This window comes from Onychostoma macrolepis, chromosome 12 (genome assembly GCF_012432095.1).
Source record: "Onychostoma macrolepis isolate SWU-2019 chromosome 12, ASM1243209v1, whole genome shotgun sequence".
Taxonomy (NCBI): domain Eukaryota; kingdom Metazoa; phylum Chordata; class Actinopteri; order Cypriniformes; family Cyprinidae; genus Onychostoma; species Onychostoma macrolepis.
The window spans coordinates 3,007,860-3,021,444 of NC_081166.1; the positions used below are offsets into that span (position 1 = coordinate 3,007,860).

Below are 13,585 nucleotides of genomic sequence, written 5' to 3' on the forward strand. Positions count from 1 at the left end.
TAATGCTGCATATATATGCAAAAGAAAATAAAGTTTTGCAAAAGAAAATAAGTTTTGCAAAAGAAAATGAAGTATTGCAAAAGAAAATAAGTTTTGCAAAAGAAAATGAAGTATTGCAAAAAGAAAATAAGTTTTGCAAATAAAAATAAAGAATTGCAAAATAGATAAATAAAACAGAGCAAAAGCAATGATTTTGCAATACATATTTTCCATGGCCATATCTACTGATTTATTTGCAATGCAGCTTTTATTTTGCGTTTCAGTCAAGTTTGAGTTTGCGATACCGTTTTCTGCGCGTCTCACTTTGTGGCGCTGTTTTGACATGGGGTGGAGTCAGGGGACGGGGGCGTGTCCAACAGGCCTGGGCATGCCTCCCTGGAAGTGACGTCATCGGCCCGAGACGCAGATCACAGCTGATCCAGGCACCGTCATTGAGCAGAGGCATGCGGGCGGATCGTTTCCTTTTATTCACTAGCTTTAAAACATGCATGTTTTCATTTTATTAACAAATCTATATGTGTATTAGACAGCGTTTGCTCAAGTTAAAGAAGTTGTTAATATGAACATCTGCTGTTTATTTCTCTCAATGTGTGCACACTTTTATAGCATTAAAATGGGATTGTTTTTTATGTGAAGGATGCTTCCTTAGATTTGGATCCAAAGTAGTTCTTAGAAAGAAGCATGATTATACTAGCTATTCTACGTTTTGGAATAACTTTCACATTAAGACATGCATCTGTGATTTATTATAATGCTGCCTGCGTTGAAAGATTTGATCAAAAACATTCACTCTGCTGCTTCGGTCTTTAAACATCTGTTTTGCACATGCATGTTTATCTGCTGCTGCATCATGTTTATGGTTCGGTGGGTGATTATTGCGTAACTGAGTGAGTGAGTGAAGTGATGTGTGACCAAGTATGGTGTCCCATACTCAAAATTTGTGCTCTGCATTTAACACATCCAAGTACACACACAGAGTAGTGAACACACACCCGGAGCAGTAGGCAGCCAATGCAAAACTAAATATAATAAAGTAAATAAATACATTAGATTTTGAAGTGAAAAACTTCACTTGCAGTGAAGGTTGATGGATGAGATACTGAAGTTCACCTGGTCCTGAGATCCAACCCGATGACGCCTGCAGAACAAACAGAAGCTCTGCCAAGAGTTCATCCAAAATAACTGTGTGCTGTCCAAACAGGAAATGTGTTGATTTGATAAAAAATGCCCATCCTATGGAGTCAATTTAATGCTGCATATATATGCAAAAGAAAATAAAGTTTTGCAAAAGAAAATAAGTTTTGCAAAGAAAAATAAAGAATTGCAAAAGAAAATGAAGTATTGCAAATAAAAATAAAGAATTGCAAAAGAAAATAAGTTTTGCAAATAAAAATAAAGAATTGCAAAATAGATAAATAAAACAGAGCAAAAGCAATGATTTTGCAATACATATTTTCCATGGCCATATCTACTGATTTATTTGCAATGCAGCTTTTATTTTGCGTTTCAGTCAAGTTTGAGTTTGCGATACCGTTTTCTGCGCGTCTCACTTTGTGGCGCTGTTTTGACATGGGGTGGAGTCAGGGGACGGGGGCGTGTCCAACAGGCCTGGGCATGCCTCCCTGGAAGTGACGTCATCGGCCCGAGACGCAGATCACAGCTGATCCAGGCACCGTCATTGAGCAGAGGCATGCGGGCGGATCGTTTCCTTTTATTCACTAGCTTTAAAACATGCATGTTTTCATTTTATTAACAAATCTATATGTGTATTAGACAGCGTTTGCTCAAGTTAAAGAAGTTGTTAATATGAACATCTGCTGTTTATTTCTCTCAATGTGTGCACACTTTTATAGCATTAAAATGTGTATTGTTTCATCTGGTTAACTAAATGTGCATTAATAGTGCTTGTTTAAAATCTCTTAACCTGTGCACAGCGCTCTTTGTTTACATTAGTTCAGAGTTACTGCTAGTTTTAATGTAAAAGAATGCAATTAACTTCACAAACTATACATCATTAAAAAGGTCTAAGACTCAAGCTTCATATCCATCTCGACTTCGTTTTTCATTTACATAACTCCTGGCATAAATTAAGAAATGACTGGCACTGGCACTTTACTTGCTTCGCAACTGGACTTATTAATTAACAATCGTCTTTTGTAGTATTTGCACTTAGTGTAATAGACACTCCGTTTTTTAATAATGAACTGATGTTCAGCTGTTCTTTTTAAGTCAACTTATTTTCGGGTCATCGTCATAAAAGTCCTGTCAGTCACTGTCAGAGACACGAAGACACATCTTTCAATAACGCCATAATTTTCTTCATTCAGGCCGAGAGCTCGCACGAAAACAAGAGGCGGGATTTATCGCATGAACCAATCACATCCAATCATAACCGATCATATCCAATCACTAAACCCATGGCACACTAAAAGGGATCTCTGTTGTAAGTCTATGGACCGAAGGGAGGCAAGCCTCTGCAAGTAGGACAGTGTTACTTTATAAAAACGAGTGACTTTTGTACTTTTAATGTCATATTTGGGTCATTCTACAGAAACGTCCACTTTTCTGTCCCTAGACTTTAAAGAAATATTACAATTGAAATACACATTAGGGTTACAATTTTTTAATATTTTAAAATTAAACAATGTTATTTGAACAATTACACCTTCCCGAGCCATCAATGTGGCATTATTATTTTTTTATTAATTATATAGAATTCCAAGTACCACAAAACTGCTCGTCCCCACAGCCATGTACAGCAGGAAAGTGCTTTATTTTGAGGTCAAAAACAGGATTTTCTACCATTTTAAAATCCAAAAGTCTATTCATAACTATCAAATATATGATATAAATGGCATAATAAAACAAAATGCCAAAAAAAATTATAAAATATAAAATGAAAATAGTGGTCCCCTGGAGTTGTGTCACTGGTGTTGCCGCTTAACAAAAGTCTTTTATTTTGGAATAAAAAATCACACTGATGACATCACTCGACTTCCTCCTTCCTATTTTCTAAACATCTATGAAAAAAGGCCCATGTTTAGTCCACTGTTTCTTTTCAGTTATGAGAAATTTTCTCATTTATCTCATGATTTCATATGAAGCTTTTAGTTGATGTCACTGGTGTGACCTATTTATTGTGAGGGAAATGTAAAAAAAAAAAACTATAATACAAATGGATTAAACTACTTAATTTAGTGAGTATACCATGATTGACAACATGTGGCTTGATACCTTGCAGCAGACATTTTGTAAAATGCATTTTTCATAAATATTGTCACTGGTGTTACTGTCACTGGTGTTACCTTCCTTATGGATAACACCAGTGACGATCAGTATATCAGGTCTAATGTATGCCACTGGTGTTACTGTGCTTTGTTACTGTACTGTTTTTGTCTGTCACATTAAATAAATAAAACATAATATCCTTATTTCTTGCATTTTCATAATTTTTCTGTAACTCTGACTACGTGCTGAAATTTTTTTTTTAGAAATAAGATTTCATAAAAAAAAATAATATTGCTAAAGAAGGTAACACCAGTGACAAAAAATGATACATGTGGTCTTGAAATAATTGCACAAAAAATCTAAAAGAAAAAATTAAGATGTCATTTATATGCATTCATAAAGTCAAAAGGTAATCTAGTAATGTAGTCTAAGTTTAAATGTAAAAAAAAATAATACATTTAAGACATTTTGCCATACCAAAAGTGGACGTTTCTGTAGAATTTATTAGTAATAGTTGCATATTTGTGGTGTTTCATTTTTGTAATATCGATTATTTTCTCATCCAATTTGTCTAGCGACGCCCCCAACAATATCTCTCATGTAATTGAGGCCGTTATACCAAAAACTACACATCCATTCAAAAGCACTAACATTCTACAAGAGCTTCAGTTTTGTCATTTTCCATTTTAAATAGTCACGCTCTTTAAAGTAGGAAGGATTGGTTGTAGTGGTTTTATTGCTGGAAAAAGTCTGCCCCATGCTGGAGCTTTATAGTTATATAACTTATCCTTGCGTAAACGGGTCTTTAGGCTCATCTGATTGGTCAATATACAGGTTTTGCACATGCATGACACACTTTTCCCTGAACTGAAAACATTAATGCTTTGAGCACGTGTAGAACTCAAACTTAACATGCCCAGAGTTTAAAAATAAAATGTCCAGGATGGAGCCCAGCTGGTGGAATATTCTCCTGCACAGAAAACATATGAAAGAAACCTTTGTTCCAGATTTGTATGCCTCAGCACTAACTGGCAATACTGGCATTTAAGGCCGCCAGAATTGAGCCCAGATGTGTGTTCTGGCTGGAAGCCATCCTGTGTCAGTCACGTAGAACAAATATTTGCTCCTCATCTCTCTCTCTCTCTCTCTCTTTCTCTCTCTGGAGAAAGTCAGAATCGTGAGATATAAACTCACAATTGCAAGCAAAAAAGTCTCAATTAGCTTTTTTTATTCCATGGTGGGGGAAAAACAGAATTATAAGATATAGAGTTAGAATTCTGAGTTTGTCTTACGATTTAGTTTTTTTTCCTCAGAATTTTGAGAAAAAAGTTTGAATTGTATGGAAGCCTGTTTCCGCTACTGAATAAAAAATAAAAAAGGTAATTGCGAGATATAAAAAAGTCAGAATTGCGAGATATAAACTCGCATTTGCGAGAAAAAAAGTTTTATCTCACAATTGTGACTTTATAAATCGTAATTCTGACTTTATAACTCGCAATTGCGAGTTTATATCACTCAATTCTGTGAAAAAAAGTCAGAATTGTTATATAAAAAGTTGCAGAAACGGGCTTCCATACAATTGTGACTTTTTGTTTGTTTGCTTTTTTTTTTTTTTTTTTACTTTGTGGTGGAAAAAAAATGTAAGATGTAAAGTCCGAGTTACAAGAAAAAAAAAAAAAAAAAATTAGAATTGAGATACAGACTCATAATTATGAGTAAAAAAAGTTAGAATTTTTAGTTTATATCTGACAATTAATTTTTTATTTTTTCCTCAGAAAAAAAGTCTGAAATCTGAGATAAAAAGTCACAATTACCTTTTAATTATTTTTTTTTTAATTATGTGGTGGAAAAAATGAGGCGCAAGATGTAAAGTCAGTATTCTGGGGGGTGGGGGTGGGGGGTGGTGTATGAACTTGGAATTGCAAGAAAAAAAAGTTTTGAGTTTCTCAGAATTGTAAGTCAAAAGTCTGAACACTGCAATAACTTAAGTCACAATTACCTTTGACATATTATTATTTTAATCCCATGGTGGAAACAAACTTCCTTATTAAAGCGAAAGATTTCCTCCCACAGATTTTGCAACAGGTTATTCAAATTCACCAAGTTGGCCAACAGAAAGCTACTCTTTTTTTTTTTTTAACTAACTTATTTGTGAACTGTGCTTCACTATAAACAGACATTTTTTGCCCACAAAATTTTGCTAACACACCTTTAAAACAGATCACAACACAGCTGATAACATTTAGTTTATTACAAACAAAAGCCCTGCTGTTTCAGTTGTACAGTGAACATAATACACGCATGTGTTTAATAAATGCCGTAGGTTTTATCGGCTCCATTTCTGTAGCGGTCCAAGTATCTGAGAGGCTGTCCGTGAGGGTACTTCTTCTGCGGTGGGTGATACACTGGAGGTCTGTCGTACTCGAACACCGGCTCTCTCATATCTGTGGAATACATATAAAGACATGAGCAATTGTTTTTTTCTCCAGAGCGTTTGCCTGTTAAGCCAGTTTTCATGACTCATGACTGGTTTTGGACCTGATGTTAATATAACTGGGCCACACAAGTGATAAATACTATTTTAAAAAGCGGAAACTGGCTATAAATAGAACTGTAGTAACTAGATCTACGAGAAAATCTCTTGCTCATCATACAATAAGGGAAGTTGTTCTTGCGTGTCTACATGTTACTCACCTAATAGTGTGTGAAATGTGTGAGAGACAGACTGATCCCATTGGCATTGGAAAAATGCCAGACCGGCTGGAGTAATTATATCCTGGTGCTTTCTGTAGAAGTCTAATGTTCGGAAAGTCCGTTGCTTCAGACAGTAGCTGTAAATATGAGAGAAAGAATATGGATTCTGAGTAGTACCCAAAATACAAAGAAAAGCTGTGTCATTTCGAAAGCTATGCTGCATTTGACATGTCCAGGTCAAATTTCACACCCCAAAATTGCAAGAAATAATAATTTTTTACTTTAAGATTAAGCCTATTTTTAGACTTTGTATCTAACTGTAAAATTATCTTAATGACAGTCACATTAACCCCGATTCTCATTGCTATAAGACAAAAATTATTCTAATTTCCGCAATGCTTACAAAAATATTTAAGTTTTAGTCATCTACAATTTCAAAATGTTTTTATTGAAGTCTCTTATACTCATCAAGACTGCATTTTTGATCAAAAACAAACAGTAAAAACAGTTATACGTATTGTGATTTTTTTATTGCAAATTAAAATAACTGTTTCCTATTTGAATATATTGTAAAATGTCATTTATTCCTGTGATGAAAAACCTGTATTTTCAGCATCATTACTCCAGTCTTCAGTGTCACATGATTCTTCAGAAATCATTCTAATATGCTGATTTTCTGCTTAAGAAACATTTCTGATTATCAACGTTGAAAACAGTTGTGCTATTTAATATTCATGCAGAAACCGTAATATGCTACCATTCAAATATTGAAGGGGGGATATGAATTAAATTGATCAAAAGAGACAGTTAAAACATTTATTATGTTACAAAAGATTCTATTTGAAATAAATGCTGTTCTTTAAACTTTCTGCTCAAATAATTCTGAAAAAAAGTTTTTTTTCAAACTTTTAACAAGTTCTGTATATAACTTTTTTATTTTTTTTTTAACAATAGGGTGAGAAATGACCCAGAATAGTTTAATGTAAGTATTCCCAAGTAGTCTCTGGAATACTTAATTCAGCCGGTTCTTATCACAAAATAAAGCCCTCAGCTTCACATTGGGCTGGTGATGATAAGCCTGTCGGCCTTTATTCTGCGATAACAACCGGCTGGATGTACATTATCACCTACATATTACCATGACCATACTATAATTGTCTGGACTGTGGCTGAAAATACTGACCATGGGAAGGATCTGAGGTCTGCGCTGAAATCAACCGGATGTTCCTGTTTAAACAGGATGTAGATGTATCGGTGAAAGCCTGTTCCTCTGGCTGGAAATGGAAGGGTGTAGTGGCAGAGCTCTTCACCTGACGACACAGAATTTCCTGGGATATTCCCACTGTAATGAATTAGAAACTGATATCATCATGTACTTTGTCAAACAATTCTTTTTTTCAGGCCAGGTTTTTCCAAAGTTAAGCCTGAGGTCAGACAGTGCATGAGGTTAAGGTGAACATGGTGGTTTTTAGCATGTTTTTACTTTATGTGGTTGTTTACTGGCCTCAAGTCAAAAGAGTCTCTATGACATTATGATCTCCAGATGTTCCTCCTTTAAATCAAATTTATGGATTTTGCTGGAATGTGAGCTTTGCGGAAAAAAAAAAAAATGTATTGATATGTGTAAAGTGATACAGGATAACAAACATATACTCACACTAGCCAGTGAAGATACTCCTGCTCACCATCCAGCAGATGTTCATCTGTAAAACAGACACCGTTAACGTTACTGTACCATCTTGTGGAGGAACTTCAAATAGCAGTTTACTAAATGCTAACTTGACACTTCTGAAGGCCAAATGACCAAAAAGCATTTAACATTTGAAGTAGTGTTGTCACGATACCAAAATTTTGACTTCGATACGATACCTGACTAAAATATCACAATACTACTACTGAACCAATACTACGACAAAAACATAGAACAAGAAGAAAAGTCATTGAATAACAGATGAGCCAAATGAAGATCATAGTTATTTGATCTATTTAAAAAAAGCATTTCATCCCCCTTCAAAAACAATAATAAAATAATAATAATCACATGCCAGTGCCACACAGGACTATGGTGAGCAACTACCGAGCCTACAGGTATGTAGAGATCTTTGCTACATTGGTAAATTAGCTAAAAGGATAAAGCCAAATCTTACTTCATTATAAAGTAATTTTATTTCACAATAACAATTTATATCATGATATAGTCATTTTTGTTATTAATAATAAAAACATAAATGAAAGTAACAAACTAAAGGACAAATACAATAAAACAAAGACACAAATTAAATAAATAGGGCCCTATGAAATCTGTTTTATTTTTTCCCAAATTCCATTTTTCTAGACTATATTTTAATGGTTACATTAAGAAATATAAATCAAAAAGCATGTCTAATTAACTGAAATCATGAAACTTTCACAATTTAACAGCAAGTTATTAAAAGTTTATCTAAAATTACATTTTTAAGGCCCTATGAAATGCGTTTTAATACTCTTCTCAAATTCAGTTTTATTTTTCTGTAAATCTGTTTTTTCTATTAATTTTCTGGATTCAATTTGAATCGTTTCATTACATTTTAATAATCAAAAGCATGTCTAATTCATTTTTAAAGGATAATTAGATTTTATAAAGAATTATTTTTTTATAGGCTATTTCTTTCCTTTTCTTTTTTTTTGAAATACTGTGTTATGTATTTACAATTTTCTGGTAAATAAAATTGTGGTAAATAATTTTTCTGGTAAATTTTCCTTAAATATTGTTTTAATAATATTTGTATTAGTTGTAGTAGTACTATCATTACATTAAGTAATATATTTCTGTCAAGTTAAACTGAACTTTTATTTTGACGGGTTGCTGCGAAGACAAGTTTGTGTGTATATGATATGACTATAGTTTTCTCAAAAGAAATGGTAAAATGCTCATGAATTGACTCTCAGAGCAGTTCTAGAGATTACCTTCATGTACTCATATGTGACCCTGGACCACAAAACCAGTCTTAAGTCGCTGGGGTATATTTGTAGAAATAGCCAAAAATGCATTGTATGGGTCAAAATTATCCATTTTTCTTTTATGCCAAAAATCATTATGATATTAAGTAAAGATCATGTTCCATTAATATATTTCCTACCATAAATATATCAAAACTTAATTTTTGATTACTTAAATGCATTGCTAAGCATATTTATTCAGCTTTCAGATGATGTATAAATCTCAATTTCAAAAAACCCTTATGACTGGTTTTGTGGTCCAGGGTCACATATATTGAGGCGGCAGAGGCTGAAAACACCACGAGCGTCACGCACGCTTCAGTATGTGTAGGAAACAAATCTGTGCCATTCACTAATACAGAGACATGCAGAACATGCAGGATTCATATTTAAATAGTCTTTTGCAGCTTAATGTTCACAGACACTAGTCCATCGCGTTTTGTTTAGTGTGTACTCACCTAGGCTACTTTTAATCTATTCATCCCAGTGTTTTACTCAGGAAATACGGCTCTTATTAAAATGCATTCTTAAAGTACCGGTACTAGTAAAATGCAGAATCGCACTGCTTTTAAAAGCAGGGTATCGCGATATATATATATATATATATATATATATATATATATATAAAATGTAAAATTATTATTTAAATAAAACAATTTAATGTATATTAAATGTAATATATATGTTTATATACAGTGGTGGTCAAAATGGTTAGAACACTAGTGTTTCAGCAGCTAAAAATGGTTTTAATTCAGTTATTTCTATATTTTGCTGTAGTGTGTCAGTAGGAAATATCAGTTTACAGAAATAACTGACTTAAAACCATTTTTTAGCTGGTGAAAATACTAGTGTTCTAATCATTTTGGTCACCAATGTACATGTATAGAGATAACTATCAAATATTGTAATTATAAAAATACATGTAATTTGTCTAAGATTTTTTTTAAATATAATATATTATAATATATTAAATTAATAAATAAATATATTATTAAAAGTTTTTGGATACACACTTTTACACTCTGTCATTGGAATATGTACTACAGGGGCCTGTACCATGATGGCAGATGAACAAATTCAGAGTTATAGGATACGTTTTGACTTGACAAATGCAAACCACTCCAATCTGGCTTTGTTGGTACCATGAAGCTGATCATCAACTTTCTCTGTCAACTCAGGCTTGATCCTGAGTTAATGGAGCACGTGCACATGAATGTGTGACATCAGCGGCGAACAGCCAATCACAACACAGATCAAGTGTGATTCACTTCTCGCGAGAGAGTCAGCGAGATACAAAACTCTTTTGTTAAAGGTTAAGAGATTAAAGAATATGAGGAATTTAAACGCATTTCCACTGAAGTACTTGTCCATGAAAGAGGACAAATAAAGGAAATTATCTTGCTCTATCAGTGCAGTCACAAGTGAAACTTGTAAAGTTAGTTTATATAGTTGATAATATATAACGATAGAGACTCAAACATGTAAGGTCACATGTAGCCATTTTTAAAGTGTTATCTATTGATTCTACCACTTATTTATATTACATATGATCTGTATATATTAATATTCATTTAAAATAAACGCTTTATAATAATTGTTAAACTAAAAGTGCTTGAGTAATGGAGTAATAATAATATAAATCATATTAAAATTATATAAATCATATGTAAATTGTAATTATCATATAAAGCCAGACAATTTTGTTGTTGTTGTTTTTTTTTTTTAAGGTACTTCATAGTGACCTTTAATTTGTAGGAAAAGAAACTGGGGGAGTGACTTTTGTTTGTGTCAGACGTGTGTCACTTTGCTCACATCCGATTGGTCCAATTTCAGTTTGCAATCTCTAACTCAGTACATAACCTGCCCCGGAGCAGGTTAGCTGTGCAGTGTAAGTTACTATGGTAATGAACGCAGCTAAAAGCCAAGCCACTTTCATGGTACCTAAAACCCAGGATTGGTGCAAACTAAACTGAAACTTACCTGGCTAGCCAGCCAATCCGGCTTCATGGTACAGGCCCCTGATGTCATTAGATAAAAATAAAAATAAAAGTATTTAACGTAAATATTTTGATGTACCTGGGCTGGTTAACAACAGCGTCCAGAGAGAATTTTCTTCTGCTTCAAAATGTATCCGAGGAGCTTGTGCCGCCTGAGGATTTCACACAAACAGCACAAATCAAAGTCTGTTTTCTTGATTTCAAACAGAAACAGTCGTTGCATGTTTTGAGTCCTCACCTGACTCGGTGTTAAGTGATTCCCATAATGCACTGCTGCGCTACTGTCCTCTCCGTATGCCACACGCAGCATGACCTGCGGCATAAAATACGCCATGGGAAAGAGGTCCTTGTAGATCCCGTAGTGTTCGGCGAGCCTCTTGATGTGGTACGGTCCGTTTGTCTGCTCCCACTGTGTCTTTACTCTGTCGAGGGGAATGCGGACTGGAAGCCAGAAAATAAAAAAACGTTCAATTAAATTACCTATTGATGCCTGATGATTGATAGTATGATGTTTCTGTACCACTAAAGCTACAAGTTTATATATTCACACTTTGCATGACGTGACAGTTTGCACTGTGACATTTTTTCATTAATGCAAAAAATTACATTTGTAATGTACTATTTAAATATACTCCAGGATAGCATTTATTTATTTATTTACGCTGATTTTAACTTTAAAAAAGCAAAGAGAATTTGGTTGGAAAATGTGCTTAAAATATCAACAATGCAAAACCTTTTTTTTTAATCAGTCTCTAATGAGTTTTCATTTAATTCTATGAAACCGGCAACTTTGATTACATTGATGAGTCACTGCATTTGCTTCAGCATCAATTATAAACAGTCATTTATTTTATCTCAAGATTTACACTAGATGCTTAATAATAATAAAAAAATGTAGTTGTATAGCATTTTTCCTGCATGAAATGCAGCTCAAAGTGCTTCACAAAATAAAACAGAAGCATAAAACAAACGTTGACAATTTGATTTCACACAATATCAATAATAATTATTACTAATAAGCAATTTTACAATATACCCTTAAACCCTGCTTTCAGTAACTGTGTGAAAGATGTTTAATCATAATTCTGCTTTTGATTAACCTGCTCTGCTTCCTCTTCAGAGCTCATGATGGTTCACTGAAGCACTTACATGTTCGTAGTCGATTATCTCTTTCCATCTCTGGGTTCTTTTTGTTCTCTAGCATCACCTTCTTCCTCTCCTTCACCTCTGTCTTCCTGGAGGGACGCTGATACGGGAGCCCGATGTTGACCAGTTCAACGGCTGCCCACAAAAACAATCAACGCTCACTGACCCACACTGATATTGTAGCTCTTGTGAATGTCACTTGAAGTACTATGACAGCTATGGATGAGTGTGTATTCATAGCTCTGGTCCATCAGCGATGACTTACCTTCTTTCTTCTCCTCGTCTCTGTATTTCCTATAGGTCTTCCACCAAACATCCTTCCGGTCGGCATCCTCCGCCGCTCTCACGTAGCGAGTGTAACTGCGATATTTCTTCAGAGAGTCCAGTGGAGTCTGATCAATGTCCTCATTGGGCATCGGACCCTGAGGGGGAGACTGGTGACCAAGAACAGCTACAGAAGATTCAATAGAGGATTTATTATTAGTATAAACAACAACAACAACAATAATAATATAAAAATGTTACAATGTAAATGTAATAATCATACAATTTATTAATAATAACAAGAATAAGACTAAAATTATGATAATGTTTAACAAAAAATATAAAACAACATTATAATAAATTTGTAATATAAAATAATATTTAAAACAACAGCAATAAATATTATTAAAAATGTTGTTTCATAAATATAATAATTAAAAATTAAATCTGAAAATATGATGATATTGCTTTAATATAATGTTATACTTTTGTAATAGATATAATAACAAACAACAATAAAATAATAATAATAATATTATAATATACATTTAATTATATGTACAAATAATAAACATTACACTAATATTTAAAATAATTATAAAACAACAACATTATAAAATGTAGTATAAATATTATATTAATAGTAATTGCTTTAATATAAATATTACAATTAACAAATTTAATAATTATTATACTGTCGTAATATATGTATGCTGTTGTAATAAATGTAATAAAAACAATAATGAAAATAATAATAAATATTGTTTTAATATTAATATAATTATAAAACAACAATAAATAAATATGTATAATGCTGTAACATAAAAATAAATATGTAATATCTAAATGTAATAATGGGACAAGCAGTGACTACAAATGCTTCAGAAATACACGAAAAATAGATAAAGGACAGAACGTATAGAATGAAAATGCAGACTAATAAACAAATTATCTATTTATTGATCATAATAATTCGAATAAGTAGACAGATAAATGCAATAAATACTTATAAAGGTCATTCACACTAGAAGGCACGCACACACACGCACAGCAGCGGCTCTACTGATTATTTAACTCAATATCCGAACATTCACACAAATATCGTCCAGCACCGCTCACCGGTGAACCGAAGACCCCTCGCGTGATGCTTCAGCCCCGCATCCACCGCCGCCCTCAGCAGAACACACGCCGAGCTGCGCAGCGCCATGATGAACCGCTCCGACGCGGCGAGACGTCAATACACAAGAAGCGTGAGGTAACGTGCGTACACGTCATCG

General features: G+C 33.5%; 1 protein-coding gene across 1 annotated transcript; it reads right to left on the minus strand.

Moving 5' to 3' along the window:
* Window positions 1-5,461: 5,461 nt before the first annotated feature.
* On the minus strand, window positions 5,462-13,583 carry mrpl38 (mitochondrial ribosomal protein L38). Its single transcript, XM_058793086.1, has 9 exons — window positions 13,428-13,583; window positions 12,310-12,495; window positions 12,048-12,179; window positions 11,137-11,339; window positions 10,978-11,050; window positions 7,580-7,625; window positions 7,106-7,264; window positions 5,923-6,059; window positions 5,462-5,672 (listed from the first exon to the last, which is right to left on the minus strand). Exons 1-9 carry the CDS (start codon window positions 13,513-13,515, stop codon window positions 5,536-5,538), a joined length of 1,161 nt encoding a protein of 386 aa, XP_058649069.1. The 5' UTR covers window positions 13,516-13,583; the 3' UTR covers window positions 5,462-5,535.
* Window positions 13,584-13,585: the final 2 nt, after the last annotated feature.